Raw genomic sequence first — 17,725 nt, 5'->3', positions numbered from 1 at the left:
AACACAGTGATGCACTCTTTCAGTAATGCACTAGGCCACCAGTCTAATTTTTACCATCAAGACTCTTGAGTAGGTTTTAAATCCCACAACCTTCTGGCTCAGCGATAAGAGTACCACCTGACTGAGCCTCAGCTACCAACTAAAGAACAAGAATTTATTCTGGCCCAGGGAACGGCATTGCCCTGCTAATGCATGCCTAAGCCTCATTTATAACCCCACTCTCTCGCCTGCGTAAGATCAGCAGCTTCTCTCTCTGACTCCCATATTAGTCAAGTGGATCTATGAACTTCTGTCAAGCTCCCTGTTGCTTTCAACAGTTACTCATACAGCTGTTTTTCTTTAATCCTCAGCAAACAAAATTTTCATTATCCCTAACCATGCTCAGGACTTGAGTTTTGTGTCATTTCTCAGAAGAATAATAGATGTGTAAAATAAGCTGTCAAGCAAGGATAATTAACAAAAAAAAAGTAATTCAAAGGATAATATGACATGTTCCAAAAAGCTATGGGCAAAAAGCGATCATATAAACTCAATGGGTTGTTGAACTAGATAAATACTTGTTTTCCTAAAGCATTATGCTTACCAGTGGGAAGTTATACAGCATAGAAATAGACCGTCTATGCTAGTGATTTTTATTTTAATATATTCACCAATTCACAGCATATGCAAATCTCCAGCAATGCCATCATTTATACTCTATCTATCATTGACTTATGAGCTGAAGGGACAGTTAAAATGAATCTCATTGGTGGACCTGTAGTCACATGTCACGGTTAAACTGAATCTTATTGGTGGGTTTGTCGACACTTATAGGCCAGATAAGGATGGCAGGTTTCCAAAGGGCATTAATGAACCAGATGGATTTTATGAAAATATGCAGTGGTTCTTGGTTACCATTACCGAAATTTGCTTTTTTTTGCAATTCCAATCTATTTAGTTACTTGTACTAAATTCCTTAGCCTTTGCATTAGGATTCAGACTTGTATTTCTGAATCAATGGTTGGACTCCAAGTGTTAGTCGAGTAACTTAACCTCTCCCAGCTCATTTAATCTCAATGTTCTTCAGTTCCTCAGTTCCTCTCTTCCTCCTCTGGCTTCTTCACAAATACATCATTCATCTTTGCCTCAGTAATTCCACGTGGCAGCAAGCTCCGCCTTCTGATCACTGATGAAATAAAAACATTTCTTCTGAATCAAATAGTGCTGAATATCTTACATCTGTGACCCCTATATTTGTCCTTTACTGATGCTACATATTCCCTTTCACAGAAACCCTACGTTTGTAAAATTCCCGGATGCACCAAGAGGTACACAGACCCAAGCTCACTGAGGAAACACGTGAAAACTGTGCACGGGCCGGAGGCCCACGTGACGAAAAAGCATCGCAACGACGTGCACCCGAGACCCCCACCGCCCAAAGAGCCTAGTGACCACGATGCAGCCATTGGCCACGGTAACAGAGTGTCCGAAGGGAAGGGCGAAGCGAACAGCACCAGTGGAGGCCTGGAGGACAGCCTGCAAGTGAAAACCATCAAAACTGAAAACTCTGTGGTAAGAACATTGAAACATTAACTAGTGACAAATAGCAAAGATAACATGACATTTATTTGTAACGCTCCATGTATTTAGATTTGTGAATGAAAAGATTATCATAAAATTATTACTCACAGAATGAGACTTGTTGAGCCTGTTAATCGATGATAATAAAAAAAGAAAATATGATCAGTAAGGATACCACTGCAGAGTAATATATATTGCAAAAAAGGTTAATTACTCTTTATTAACAATATTAGGGTGATGGGATTTACTGCTTCTATTTAACTGAGGTTTGCAAACTTACTCCCTGCTCTTTCATATTATAATTTTGACATTACAACCCATACCAGAAGGGACTGGAAAGGTTTCTAATTGTAAAGCCAAGGAGCTGGATACAAAGTCTATCCTGCACCACAGTTCAAGATTACCGAAGTCGAACTGACCAGATGCGCCAACCTTGACCTCCAGTGCACTCCAAACTTCCGCATTGTAACGCATGGGCACGCAGGTCAGGAGCCTGCAGACCCAAGGTGCATTAATAACCGTCACTTCTCTCTGGAACTGCCAGCTAAAGAATCCCTGCCATGTGCTGGTGTGTTTTCCAGTTGTGCCTACTTCCTGCTTAGATCTGACTCTGGTCGGGTGAAAGGTTTCGTACTGCACCATGGTGATGTGTTTCCCTAACATATGCTCAAAGCTGACGAGGTCTTGTGCCCGAAAGTGAGGTCAATTCTTAGAAAACAGAACAGCACAGCACAGGGCCTTCAGCCTCCAGTGTTGTGCTGACTTACCTAAACCAATCCACAATCAAACTAATCTTTCCCTCCTACTGGAACCATAACCCTTCATTTTTCTCAAATCCCCACGCCTATCCAAGAGTCTTTTAAATATCCCTATTGTAGCAGCCTCTACTCCCGTCCCTGGCAATGTGTTCCAGGTACTCACCTGTCTGTGTAAAGAAAACCTACCTCTGACGTTCCACCTAAACCTTTCTACAGTCTCCTTGAATGAATGTCCTCTGGCACTGGCCACTGTCACCCGGGCGCGGGGGGAGGTGGGGGAGAAAGCTACTGGCTGTTTATGCTCCTCATAATTTTATACACATCTACCAAGTCCCCTCTCATTCTTCTGTTGCTAAGAGAAACACCTGATCTCACTCAACCTTTCCTCATAAGAAATGTTCGAATCCAGGCAACTTCTTGGTAAATCACCTCTGCATCCTCTCTAAAGATTCCACATCCTACCTATAATGAGATGATTAGAACTGAACAAAATACTCTTAAGTACAATCTAAGCAAAGTTTTATACAGCTGTAATGTTAACATGAGGCTCTTGACCTCAATCCTCCTACTAATGAAAACCAACAAACCATACGCCTTCTTAACCACCTTATCAACCTTCATGGCAAATTTGAGAGATCTATGCATCTGGACCGCAAAAATTCTATGTTCCTCTGCACTCCTATGAATAAGACGTAAGATATAGGAGAAGAATTAGGACATTCGGCCCACTGAGTTTGCTTCACTATTCCATCGTGGATGATTTATTATCCCTCTCAACTCCATTCTCCTGGCTTGTCTCCTGAACCTTTGACACCCTTACTAATCAAGAAGCTATCTACAGCTGCTTTAAATATATCCAATCACTTGACCTTCACAATTCCACAGATTCATCCCCATCTGTCTAAAGGAATTCCTCATCATCTCTGTTCTAAAATAACATCCTTCTGTTCCGAGTCCGTGCCTCTGGTCCTCGACCATTAGCCATGTGCTTTGCCTTCAAGTTTGAAGGATATCCAAGCTCAGAGCTAGAAAGATTCCAAAAAGAACAGTTTCTGATCCTATCAAAAAGAAATGGGGTTTCTCCATGGCATTTCGTGCCAGTCCTTTGGTGACCCTCTAACTGCAGAGGTACTGGGTGCAATTCCAAGACTAAGGACATCAAAATGAAAGTCCCAGGATCAGATGGAAAGTCAACTGAGGTGAGAAGGGGATGAAGGTTTTCTTAGGCTTTATCACAGTTGTTAGCAAGTTGCTATAGGACATAGAGATATTTTGCATCTCCTCCAGAAGAAAACCCATAGTGGCAGAGGCTCATTTGGACATGGGTAATCGGTCCTCTTGCTTCCTCTATTTCACAAGCAGGAAAACACATCCCTCAATTCTTTAGAGAAAAGTAGGCAAGGTTTATTAAATAAAATCAGAAAATGCTGTAAATACATAGCTGGTGAGCAAACCAAAAGCTTCTGTCGGTTTTATGTTCCTGAAAGCTTCAAAAGTTCAAAGTAAATTTATTAACAAAGTACATATATGTCCCCATTTACAATGCTGAGGTTCATTTTCTTGTGGATATTCACAGTAAATACAAGAAACAGAATAGAATCAATGAAAGACCACACCCAACAGGAAGGACAAACAACCAATGTGCAAAAGACAACAAGTTGTGTAAATACCAAAGGAAAATAATAATAAATAAATAAGCAATAAATACTGAGAACATGAGAATATTGAGAGTCATTGAAAGCGAGTCCATAGGTTATGGGAACAGTTCAGTGATGGGGTGAATGAAAGAGGAATTTGTATTCATAATGAACGATGTGTCTCTTGATGGGTGTATCTCTTGCATGAGCAAGAATGCTAAACTAACCTACTGTGAACCTGTACTAATCTACTAACAGTGTCTCCTCCTCTTCTTCCACTGCCTACACTTGTTTGCTGCATCTCATCTTCTTTCCTTCCTTACTGTGCTTCCTAAGGACAGTCGGTACTAAGGTGAGCAAAGTAAAAGCAATTCACTCGTCTTTCATCTGTCTTGCTTCGTGATTGTATCGTCACGGATAATAACATAAAATAACTGGGCCCAGAGCACACACACTCCTACAAGTCAGGCATTCATTCTTATTTTACTCGTGCACATGGAGAACAACATCACCCATACTGTTATTAAGTCTCAACAGAAAGCTACTATTTCTGTACAGAATTGGCTTATCAGTTATTGATATTGACCATTTGGTAAATTGCTTATGAGTGAATTCCTTATTTTTCAAGATCAATTGCTGTTTGCAAAAGAGGTATTAAAAATCAATGAAAACTTCAAACTAACAACCGATGATGTCTTGAAGTTAGTAAAGCAATTGTCTCTTAGTTGTTGAACGTATTTCACCTCCTTCCATTATTCCTATTTTGTATGTCTCCGGCACCCCTTATTCTGTAAAGGGACACTATTTTTAGGAAGACCTTTCAAGTCAGACCTGACTTGTCTGACTTGAGTACACAAAGTCACCCTAGCCTATTCGTTTGTAGTAAGCAGAGGTGTTTCCAGTGGTCTCACTTCAAAGGTCTCAGTTAACTATAACTGCCCCAGGCTATCCTTGCCTAGATGTTGTCTTTAACCCTTGCCTTACCATGACTTCCAAAACTGTATATAACTTGTACCATGATAATCAGTTGCCTTGTTGTAAGTGGCTCTGCTCTACAGTGCATCACCTGATGTAAGCTGACAAAATAATCACCAATGTAACTTCTAGTCATCATAAGAGTAAACTGTATAGAATATTGTTGGAGTAGATGGAGGCCATGTGATCCATCACAATTATGCTGGAATTTAGAGATTGTAGGTTGAAATTTCATTTTTGTGATTGGCTTGTTTTATGAACTTCCTATTCCCTTTTGATTAACAATGCATTGTTTGCTTTCTGCTAATGTTGTCCTTGACCTTGCTGTCAGTAAGTGGTCAAACCTGCCTGAGTCAGTTCAGCCTGGACAGCACAATGGTGTAGCTAATGGAGCTACTGCCTCATAGGCTCCAGCTACAAGGAATCAATTCTGATCACCTGTACACCTGGCATATTCTCCCTCCCGCTGCACAGGTTTCTTCTGGATTATAGGGTCTCCCCCTACATCCCTAAAACTCACAGGTTAAGTGGCAACTGTAAAATTATTCAAATGCTCAGGCAAACGTCAGGATCTACAGAATGAAGGGAATACAGGGAAAGTAGATCAAACAAAATATAGTCAGGGAGTGGGATTGTAGAAATTAGATAAACTGAAATATTTCCTTATGACATTAATAGAGTAAATTACTCCCAATTCAGGAGTTCCTTAAGACTTGGCTTGTCTCATTGGTGATTAAATTTTCACCCCTGGTGGATCTTGATAATTTGGGCTCAACTCCTTTTTAAAACTGTAAAATAATAGTCAAAAGGCAATAGAGTTTAAAATAAATTACAATAAATTACAATATCTCATATTTCTTATGAAAATATTTGAATATGAGGGGTTGAAAAGGGAGTCAGAATTTAAGGGGATTGACCTGGAATAAGAATGGCTGGAATGCACAACTCACACCCTAACTGGAATGTTTGAGTGTTAGCACAGTGTGTGATTCATAGACAAGCACAGGAAGACTTTGGAGGGGACAGGGACTTTGGATATAGATGATATCTATGGGAGGAATGGGAGATTACTATTCTGCAGTATTAATATCAGCAATGTTTGATTGGATTGATGGGATGCTTCTGAAATGTTTTTCTTCAAGGTTAACAACCTCACATTATGTATGGCAAGATGTCACAGCTGAAACATAAACCACTTGTTCAGTGCTCTTTCCATGTTTGCACTACTGAGTAATCCCATGTCACTTTGAACCTTCCTCTTGGGAGTGCCAATTTCAGTTTTCATTGCAGAGGCCACTTTCGGCAGACCTCAATCCATTGTTAGTCTTGTTCCCACAAACTCCCGAGATTAAAGCTCGGGTTAAAGAGCTATGGTCAGCTGTGGAAATGTACTTAAACCTGACATACCCAGGTGTGACTGCCAATGAACGATCCAACACTTTGACACACCAGTGACAATATTCACGACTAGCATAAGGCTTCCTTGATATGTTGCTAAACAGTTGCCTTCCTATTCAGCACATCCTTACAATTATGTCTAATAGTTGATAATCAAACTGCTATTGAAGGAGAATATTAATCTCTAAGTAACCGAATTTTTCTTTGTGACCAAACCAAATTTTCCGCTGTTTTTGGAGAATGCTGGACTTCCACAATGAGTCAAACCACTTCCATTCTGTTTATACTGGCTCTTCTTAGAAAGCACCTCATAAACAACCTGTCATCTCCAGTTTACTGTGGCCACAGAATTCCCACAGCTTTATGAAGTGTCCTGAATTTATATCTGTGAAGAGACATCTGGCTTCTCTTCCCAGAATGATCAGGACTGGGGTTTGATGTAAAAGTCAAGGAAATGGAGGAGCTGATCAGTTACAAACCTGAGAAATTTCTGGAGTAGAAATTCCACCTTTATTTGAGAGTAAAGAAACATCTCTACCGGCATCTGAAGGCAGAGGTCCACCAGAAAGCCAATGATTTAATGAACAGATAGTGGATAGTGAGAGACCAGGTAGCTCAGCTGAATGCTGACATCTATGACATGTGTAAATGTCAACTGCATTATAACCACCACCATTCAACCATGTTAAGAGTCAATGATGAAGAAAAACAGAACAAGCAGGAGTTTACCTGAAAATGGATAACTCATTGCTCATCTCATCAGGTTGGAGGCTCCACGGGTGTCATAAAAGAAAATTCCCTTCTTCAGCTGTGAGTTGCTTCTCTGTGAAATGACCTTGAACAGTCACAGCACTGTAGAGTACAGGACCTAAGCGTCACTGCATAAATGATCACCAAGGCGGCTAATCCGGACAGAGATGACACAGATTTGTACTCTGTGTACTCATTCGGCATGGAAAAGTTTGGCGGAAAGGGTGCACTTCTGTGAACCTACTGGTGTGCTGTCTAACTTCAGGGTTAGCACCCATTGTTATTACTTATGTGTTATTAGATTACCCGCCTCAGCTTTCCCTCCGCTGGGACTGTTCCTTTGATTCCTCTTAAAATTAGCATCATTCTTCCATATTTGGAAATCTAATGAGATCAAGGACAATTGTCCACACCTACCTCATCCCATTCTACACACAAATTCCTAATTCCTCTGAATCAAAATCAACTGTTTGGTAGTATAAAGTTGAAAACTGTCCTTTACCACAATACTATTTATTTATTTATTTAGAAATACCGGGCAGAACAGGCCCTTCAAACCACGCTGCCCAGCAATCCTTGATTAACCCTAGCCTACTCAAGGGATAATATACAATGGCAAATTAACCTACTAACTGGTACGTCTTTGGACTGTGGGAGGAAACCAGAGCACCCGGAGAAAACCCACATATTCCACAGACTCCTTACAGAAGGCGTCAGAATGGAATTCCGGTGCCCCAAGCTGTAATAGCTCCATGCTAATTGCTACGCCACTGTGGAGTCATACTAGTATCCTTACACTTGGTGCACCTTTAGGTCAATTTGCATCTTGAGTGGTCATTTACATGCTGTTTTTTGTTATTAATTCTCATATCCTGATGGCTAAAGTGTAGAGTTTGATTGTCAACAGAACCAGAGGACAACATGAATTGACTTCTCAGTTGCAAGTTTTGCATGGCTAACAATGAATTTTGAACATTCTGTCTCTGAGCCATGCAGGCTGGGAAGGTTCTGGATTCAAGTCACCTCCTAATAGTTGCCACAAGTTTCCTTTTCGTTCCGGGTTATTGAGGAACCAGAATGGGCCTGTGAGCCCATGAACACTATCTCACTATTCCTCTTCTCCATTTGTAAAATCTTTTATTGTATTTTTCATGTCTTGCTACCACAAAACAACAAATTTCATGACATGTGCCCGTGATAAACCTGATTCTGTGGACACTTAGACCATAAGACGTAGGAGTAGAATTAAGACCATCAAGTCTGCCTTTCCATCATGGCTGAATTATTATCCCTCTCAACCCCATTCTCCTGCCTTCTCCCTGTAACCTTTGACACCCTCACTAATTAAGATCCTATCAACCTCCACTTTAAATATGCTCGATATCTTGGCATCCACAGCTGTCTGTGGCAATGAATTCCATAGATTCACTACCCCCTGGCAAAAGAAAATCCGCCTCATCTTTGCTTTAAATGGACATCCCTCTTTTCTGAAGCTATGTCCTCTGATCCTAGACTCACCCATTATAGGAAACATCCCGTTCACTTCCACTAAATCTTCCACTGAGCACAGGGCTACGGTAGGAAACTTTGTCACATGGTGTGATCAGAATTATCTGCAGCTTAATGTGAAAAAGACTAAGGAGCTGGTGGTAGACCTGAGGAGGGCTAAGGCATCGGTGACCCCTGTTTTCATCCAGGGGGTCAGTGTGGACATGGTGGATGATTACAAATACCTGGGGATACGAATTGACAATAAACTGGACTGGTCAAAGAACTCTGAGGCTGTCTACAAGAAGGGTCAGAGCCGTCTCTATTTCCTGAGGAGACTAAGGTCCTTTAACATCTGCCGGACGATGCTGAGGATGTCAGAGGATGTTTAGTCAGAGGGTGGTGAGTCTATGGAATTTGTTGCCACGGGCAGCAGTGGAGACCAAGTCATTGGGTGTATTTAAGGCAGAGATTGATAGGTATCTGAGTAGCCAGGGCATCAAAGGTTATGGTGAGAAGGCAGGGGAGTGAGACTAAATGGGAGAATGGATCAGCTCATGATAAAATGGCGGAGCAGACTCGATGGGCTAAATGGCTGACTTCTGCTCCTTTGTCTTATGGTCTTATGGTCTTATGTTCTACGAGTCTGTGGTGGCCAGTGTGATCATGTTTGCTGTTGTGTGCTGGGGCAGCAGGCTGAGGGTAGCAGACACCAACAGAATCAACAAACTCATTCGTAAGGCCAGTGATGTTGTGGGGATGGACCTGGACTCTCTGACGGTGATGTCTGAAAAGAGGATGCTGTCTAAGTTGCATGCCATCTTGGACAATGTCTCCCATCCACTACATAATGTACTGGTTGGGCACAGGAGTACATTCAGCCAGAGGCTCATTCCACCAAGATGCAAAACAGAGCGTCATAGGAAGTCATTCCTGCCTGTGGCCATCAAACTTTACAACTCCTCCCTTGGAAGGTCAGACACCCTGAGCCAATAGGCTGGTCCTGGACTTATTCCTGGCATAATTTACATAATACTATTTAACTATTTATGGTTTTATTACTATATAATTATTTATGGTGCAACTGTAACGAAAACCAATTTCCCCCGGGATCAATAAAGTATAAAGTATAACTATGACTATGACTATATCTAGGCCCTTCAATATTGATAGGTTTCCATGAGATCGAGACACTATGAACAAACAATGAATATTAGGAAGTTGCCTCTGCCTGGGGATTCCTCCCCCTCACCCAGCAAGAAGTCAATAACCTCAGAAACACAATAATCACAATAGTTAAAATGGCTGTTCTTTTTCATATACAATAGGTAAACTTTATATTAACACTATAAGCAGTTGTATGACTGTTACGGTGTTACCTTATTGATTGGATCACTTTATTTCCACCTCAGATGTATCAGTCCAGTCCTGGTGGCCAATCTTCATGCAGCAGTGAACCATCGCCACTTGGCAGCACCAACAACAATGACAGTGGAGTAGAAATGAACATCAACAGTGGAGGTAGCCTGGGAGATTTGACCGCATTAGATGATTCCCCAATTGTGGACTCCACTGTTTCATCTGGAACTTCAGCAATCGGCCTTCAGTTGAGAAAGAACATGACAGCATCCCAAAGACTTGAGCAACTAAAGAAAGAAAAATTGAAGCAGGTTAGAGATATTTCTTCATGGGCAAACCCAATGCCACCAGTCAAAAACACAAAGCTTCCTCTCATCCCCTTGAATGGTAAGTTGAGTTCTTGATCTTCTCCATACAGTAGAATCTTCTGCACCATTTTTAAAAGCAGTAATATTCTGGTTATAAATAAGAATATGAAACACTACTGAGTCCTGATGAAGGGTCTCAGCCCAAAACGCCGACTGTATATTCCATTCCATCGATACCACCTGACATGCTGAGTTCCTCTAGCATTTTATGTGTGTCACTCTGGATTTCCAACATTTGCAGAATCTCTTCCGTTATAAAATATTGTTGAACAGTGCAAAATTAGGCCTTCCACCCTATCTGATCTGTGACAAATGGTCTTCCACCAAATCTACCCACATTATCAAACCTTGAACATGAGAAATTCTGCAGATGCTGGAAATCCAGAACAACACATACAAAATGCCAGAGGAACTGAACAGGTCAGACAACAAGAGTAAACAGTTGATGTTTCAGGCCAAGATACTTCTTCAGGACTGAGAAAGAAGGGGGAAGACACTAGAATGAAAAGATGGTGGGGGGGAAGGGGAAGGAGGATAGCTAGAATATGATAGGTGAAGCCAGATGGGTTGGAAAGATAAAGACCTAGAGTAGAAGGAATCTGATTGGAGAGGAGAGTGGACCATAGGAGAAAGGGAAGGAGGAGGGAACCCGGGATAGACAAGTAAGAAGAGATAAAGGACTAGAGTGTGAAATAGTAGAAGAAGGGAGGGGGAGGGAAAAATGTTTTTGCCAGAAGAAGAAGTCAATATTCATGTCATTTGGTTGGTGGGAACCAAGATGGAATGTAAGGTGTTGCTCCTCCACCCTGATGGTGGTCTCATCTTTGCACAAGAGGAGACAGTGGGCCAATGTGTCGGAACAAGATTTGTCAAATCTTGTATCCGTGTGTTCCTTTCTCCCATGAACTAATTGAGTTTCAAATTCATCAAACAGAAACTTAACGTGTATATTATCTATTTTCAGGAACTTCACTGGAGAATTCAGGTACTGGTGGTTCTGCGGCTGTATTGCCGAACCCCAGAATAATGGAGCTGTCCAACAGTGAGATCACTCTGCTGAATCATTGGAATGATCGCCGGGACAGCGCCACAAGTACGATCAGTTCAGCTTATACTGTCAGTCGCAGATCCTCTGGCATTTCCCCTTACTTATCCAGTCGCCGTTCCAGTGAGGCTTCTCACATTGGTGGCCGCCCAAATAACATCAGCTCTGCCGACTCTTATGACCCCATCTCGGCTGATTTGTCGCGGAGGTCCAGTGAGGTCAGTTACTGCGGCGGCTCGCTCAACCTCACGCCGGCGGAGCAGTATCGGCTGAAGGCCAAGTACGCGGCTGCAACGGGCGGGCCCCCGCCCACTCCGCTGCCAAACATGGAACGAATGAAGGTGAGGGCCACCCTCCTGGGTGAGGGCCACAATTCAATGATTTCCCCCTTCCCGTCTCCCGCCGCTCAGAGGCGATGCAGCGATGGTGTCCCGCGGGGATATGGCACAGCAGCGCTCAGGCCCCATGAGGTGGCTGGCAACACCACCCGCCGGGCCAGTGACCCCGTAAGGAGGACCGCTGTGGACCCACTAGTTCTTCCTAGAGTCCAGCGTTTCAGCAGCATGAACAGTATGAACCCACTGCCTTTGCCGCCAGCCATGGACAAAAGGCACTTCAGCCTTCTGAACAGCACTCGCTCAGATGGGAGCCTCCACAGATGCGCCTACTCACCTCGGCCTCCAAGCATCAGTGAAAATGTTGCCATGGAGACGGTGGGAGCCGACATTAACACTCAAGCTGTTGAGGATGACATCATGCTACCTGATGATGTGGTGCAGTATATCAACTCTCAGGAAAATCGGTTGGCCCAAGATAGCAACTCGTTAAGTTATGCTGGCCAAATTCAAGGTTTCCAAGAAAGCATGAACATGCAGAATCAGAATGTGTACAGCCAGCGAGGGGTAGCCATGGTAGGTAGCAACATGAATCAATCAGGTTCTATGATGGCACAGTGCGAGCTGAGTCCAGGGAGTCAACCATATCAGGGTTCATCTGACCTGAACAAGAACACCATGCCAGTTCAGTGGAACGAAGTAAGCTCAGGTACTGTTGATGTCATTCCCGATCAGTCAAAGCAGCAGTTCTCCCGTTCAAACTTGGCGCTCGTTCAGCAAAAGCAGATGTTCGACCAATACCAGAATCTCAACCCTGCTCAAGCGGCTGTTACAATGAATCAGAATGAAATGACTCTGGCACCACAAGGGTTAATGCAGAGAAACATTGGACAAAAAGTGAATTACCTGCAACAACCACAGCAGATGAGTCTGTGTCAGAATGCTAATCTTCCTCTCAGCCCACAGCAGACCTATAACCAGTCCAGCCAAGTGCTTAGTCCCAACATTACTAGCAGAACCCTAAGCCAAACATCTTGCAGTAATATTCCTGTGAACAATATTATGGGTTCAGCTGTGCCAACAGGTACTCAAGACTTTAAGCAGATTGCAATGACTCAAAACAAGGATCCAGCCCTCAAAAGCTATGCTCCAGCCGAACAGGTCCATGCGCCAATTCATCAGCAGATGGCAGCCGCAAACGAGGCGTCAATGGCGATGAATGGGTGCCGTGGGAGAGGGGAATCAGGCCAAGTCATGCATCTTGCAAGCCAGCAGAGCTATGGGTCTCATGTCCAGTCTGGTAGGAATCCAGACTGTGCCAGTTTTGGTGTTCATGGTGTTCTAAGCCAAACCAATTCCCACATCAGCCCAAATCAGCAGAACTTCAGTCAACAGGGACAAAATGTCATGAATTCCGTTGGGCACAATTTAAGTCGTGGAATGATGCAGCCTCATCCACCGCAGAGCTCAAATGCATCAGTGCGGCAGCATGGCCTGATCAATTCAGTAAACATGCAGCAACAGAGTTACTTGCAACGACCACTTCAAATGAATGGGATGGGCCCCAGCCATGGACACTCTGAAGTAAGCCAAAGCCAACCTAGTAATCAATTGTCGATGCAGTCCCAGCAGTGTCATACCGATGGTCCCAACAGCAACTTGATGTTTTATTCTGGTCAAATCCACATGTATGAACAAAATGGTAACTATACTGGACAAATGGACTGTGCTATTCAACAGCAACAGCATATGTCAAGTGTCAAAGCTACAACGATGTCTTCACCAGGCACCAACCAAGTATCAAGTACTGTCAATTCCCATAGCCTAGACCAAGCACAGATAGATTTTGATGCTATCATGGATGATGGTGACCATTCTAGCTTGATGTCGGGGACGCTAAGCCCCAGCCTTCTGCAGAATCTCTCCCAGAATTCTTCTCGCCTCACCACTCCCCGGAATTCTCTGACCCTGCAGCCCATTCCAGCCGGATTGACTAATATGGCAATAGGAGACATGAGCTCTATGTTGACTACCTTGGCCGAAGAAAATAAATTTCTTAATATGATGTCTTAAATGGGCAAGAACAGGAATGAACATTGTACAATTTCCAATTCCCACGAACTTCAAAGCAAAATGCCTAAAACAGATTCTTTTGAAACATTAACATTCCTAAGGAAAGCAATTTTTTATAGACTTTGTATTTTAATGTATAAAAAGAAACCTTTATTATTCTGCAATGTATGTTCTGCAAGGGAATCTGGACATTTTACAAAGGCTTGTATATTTGTGAATAGGGATTTTCTGTTGTGTTTTGAAGAAATAGCCAGTGAACTGATACGTTACATCCAGAGGTGTATTATTCGCACTGGGACTCTTGGCTTGTTTCAAACTTGTAAAGCACTGATAATGTACAATAGACCAAACAGACAAGGGCACACACCAAATATTGCCCATTTCTTCCATATAAATAGTAGATGTGTGCTTTCTTACATTTCACTGATGTGAACATTTCATTGTGCATCATTTGATTCAGTGTCACTGAAAACTATTCTAGTTTGGCTGAGGTAAAGAACAGTAGGTACATTGACAAGTGCCATCAAAGCCATATTGTATACCACTTCCTTCTCAGAGATTAGCTCTCAATATCCTGCATCTGGGTAACCTGCCATAGAAAAATCTCATGACAATACAGACTCAGTGTATGAACATTGTCCTTTCTAAATGATATGGCACAGAAGATCTAGGAATGCCCATGTTATCATGTCAAAAAGTGCCTTACTATGTCATGTTATTTTCAAATAGTGAAGGCATCCTTTCTGTTTATGAAATTTTGGAAACAATTTGCTTGTAATATGGCAGCGCTATTGGTACAATACTAGTTAACATGCAGTGGTTTAATGAAAATAGTTTCTTTATATGTGAGGATTATTGTGAACGATATGCAAATGTCTTTTCAATATATATGAACTGAAATGTGTTCTTTGTTGTGTGTTCTTAGTGCATAAAGCATCTCATGTAAAGAAATTTCAAGCATTGGACACCTATTCCAGTTTGTAAATATACGACATGTTAAAACAGTGTTTTGAATAAGAGCGCCAAACTGACTATTTTTAATCAACATGTAGCCAGCACATTCCCTGTAACCAATTTCAAAACATGGAATAGATCCAATGATCAAAATGTATATACGCTTTTTGTACAATAACAAACTTTTCTTTAATAAAAGCAATATTGAATGTAGTCATTTTACTTTTTAAACCACTTTGCAAAGTATGCAGAAATTATTATTTGCTGCTCAAGCAAATGGTTAACCCACACAATGTGCTGGAGGAGCTCAACAGATCAGACAACATCTATGGAAAGGGATAAACTGGCGACATTTCGTACCGAGACCGTTCATCAGGACTGGAAAGGAAGAAGGAAGACATCAGAGTAGGAAGGTGAGGGGAGGGGAGGAAGAAGTACAAGCTAGCAGGTAATAGGTGAAACTAGAAGAGGAGGAGCGAGTGAAGTAAAGGGCAAGGAAGTCGATTGGTAAAAGATAAAGGGCTGGAGAAGGGGGAATCTGATAGGAGAGGACAGAAGACTATGGAAGAAAGGGAAGGGGGCAGAAACACCAGAGGGATATGATGGGCAGGTAGGAAGAGAAGGTGTGAAAGGGAAACAAAAATGGGGAATGTTGAAGCAGGGGAGCAAGGGGGGCAAATGATCGGAAGCTGGAGAAATCGATGTTCATGCTGTCAGGTTGGAAGCTACTCAGAAGGAATGTAAGGTGTTAGTAAGTGGTTAATATTTGAGCAAAATAATTAGGTCTCGAGAGTCGACAGGTACCGGCTGATGAATGGCTGAAATAAGCTTAATTGTGCTTTAGTTGGATATTTATGGAGATGAGGGGTTCAGCTGATCATCTCCCAAAAAGTGAATGCTTTCAAAAGTGTACTGCTATCACAGAACTAATCAACAATTGTGGTGACACAGCAGCAGAGCTAGTAGAGCCGTTGCCTCATAGTGCCAGAGACCTGAGTTCAATTCTGATCCTGGGTACTATTTGTGTGACTTGGCTACTATTTTGCCTGTGATGGCTTTCCTCCCACATCTAACAGAAATGCTGGTTGCATAGTTAATTGGCCACTGCAAATTGCTCCTAGTATGTGAGTGATTGGTACATACGTGGAGGTGTTGATGAGGGTGGCACTGCCCGTAAGGAGTTTGTACATTCTCACCACGATCACATGGGTTTTCTCCAGATGCTCTGATTTCCTCCAACAATTAAAGACGTACTGGTTGGTAGGTTAATTAATCATTGTAAATTGAACCTTGATAAGGCTAGTGTTAAATTGGGGGATTGTGGCTCGAAGGGCTGGAAGGGTCTATTCTGTGCTGTGTCTCAATAAAAGAAGAAATAAAGAATAGGAGGAGAATTGAAAAAGGTGGGATTAAACCTGAATTAGCTGTCTGGTGGTGCAGTAGCATCAGCACCAGAGTTCAGGGTAAATGGTCCCAAGTTCAAATCCGGCCAGCTCCTTGCACGTTTTCCATCTGTGCTGGGTTGAGCATCAAGCCTCATAAAATATAATCAAACACTACAGAAGTGGTAAAAATGCCGCCTGATGCACCAAAACACCAGCAAATCAATTAACATGGACAGTGAGATGAAGGCCTATGTCTATTTGGTACCTCTCAATGACCTCTAACAAAGGAGAGTATTCTTCCCATTGTATACTGTACATGCCACTTTTTCCCCGTTCTCTAGTTTGCTAATTTTCCTTTTGTCTTGTAGATCTGACAATGATTGGGTGAAATAAGGTAAATACACAGGAACCCCTCCAACTGGTGGGTGACTCAAGGACAAGAGACACAGGTTCTGAATGACAGACTTGGAAGATTAAAGGGGATGTGAGGAAAATAATTTTTTAATGGAGAGAGTGGAACTCACCGTCTATAGGATGGTGGACAGACCAACTGGATGATGAAGGAAACAGGACATGCAATTTAGGAAAAATTACTGCAAGGACTACAGAGAAAGGGTAGGAGAAAGGGACATTGGATTGCCCTGCGGGGAGCTGGTATTGGTGATGGTGTGTCATTAAGATTTGTGGTTCTATTTATTAAACTCTGTATTGAGTTTTCCCTTTGTCTTAAAGGCAGTGCATGCCAGACTTTAGCAGGTGGCAACATTAAAATATGTTTTCTCCTGGCTCATCGAGTTATTTCACCAATTAACCTGCTTCTTTTGATTATTGACCCAGGTGCCACACAAAAAATGTTTCTCCTTATTTATTCTGTCAAAGCCATTCATTATCTTGAACACCTCCATTTTCCTTACAGCCCCAAGCAGACTTTCGGCTCTGGCACCATTGGAATAAATTACCTCGATGTTCTCTGCAAGATGATGACGTGGCCTTTGTGGCTACTCTTTAGCTGAAAACTAACCAATGTTTCATAAAGATTCAGCAGTAACCAATACTGCATTTCTTTGAATGTCTGCGTTGGCCATTAGGACTAAGCAGACTCTTAAGTACACTATTATTCACCAAGCTGTATGACTCCTTGTTCCCAATTAAATATTTTCTCCTTGTTAAAGATAGTTTCACCACGCTCTCTACACAAATTCTTCCATTCCACTTGATTTTCTTTTCTTGGTCCGAACTTCAATGGCTTCTCCTTCATTGACAAAGCTCTCAGTCTTCATTACTCTACAATTTTGAATGCATCAAAAAGCTCCAGAAAACTCTACAATGGAAAGTCACCTGCCTCCGAATTTCTACTCAGTCCCTGGTATTTGCTTCACCTTCCTTCAATCCTCACCTCTTGGCTCACTAGCAGTACTTTCCTCCTAAATCAGATCACTTCCAGAATTCAATGCCAGACACTTGAACACCAATTTCTAGCCTGACAATCCAGAGCAATAACAAAAGCCTGGAGGATTCTTTTGATGAATCAGTCCTCCGCTACTTCATGGGTGACGTACTGAAAGAAAGGAAGATAGTTATTGTCTTCTCATTATTAAAGAGGACAGCCTAAAGTGCTGGGAAAGTTTATCTGAGGTACA

At 42.2% G+C, this 17,725-nt stretch overlaps 1 protein-coding gene across 9 annotated transcripts in view; it reads left to right on the top strand.

Moving 5' to 3' along the window:
- Nucleotides 1-14,913, top strand: part of gli2a (GLI family zinc finger 2a) — a 592,799-nt gene extending 577,886 nt beyond the window's left edge. For all 9 annotated transcript variants that reach the window (XM_072258704.1, XM_072258698.1, XM_072258703.1 and 6 more), the window contains 3 exons: nucleotides 1,270-1,551; nucleotides 9,979-10,312; nucleotides 11,258-14,913. In XM_072258704.1, coding sequence (XP_072114805.1) covers nucleotides 1,270-1,551; nucleotides 9,979-10,312; nucleotides 11,258-13,746 — 3,105 coding nt within the window. In that variant the 3' untranslated portion in view covers nucleotides 13,747-14,913. The remainder of the gene's footprint in view (nucleotides 1-1,269; nucleotides 1,552-9,978; nucleotides 10,313-11,257) is intronic.
- The last annotated feature ends 2,812 nt before the right edge of the window (nucleotides 14,914-17,725 follow it).

Source organism: Mobula birostris, chromosome 5 (genome assembly GCF_030028105.1).
Source record: "Mobula birostris isolate sMobBir1 chromosome 5, sMobBir1.hap1, whole genome shotgun sequence".
In the NCBI taxonomy this organism is placed as follows: domain Eukaryota; kingdom Metazoa; phylum Chordata; class Chondrichthyes; order Myliobatiformes; family Myliobatidae; genus Mobula; species Mobula birostris.
Note: the sequence above shows the minus strand (reverse complement) of the source record. Positions and strands in the feature narration are given on the sequence as shown.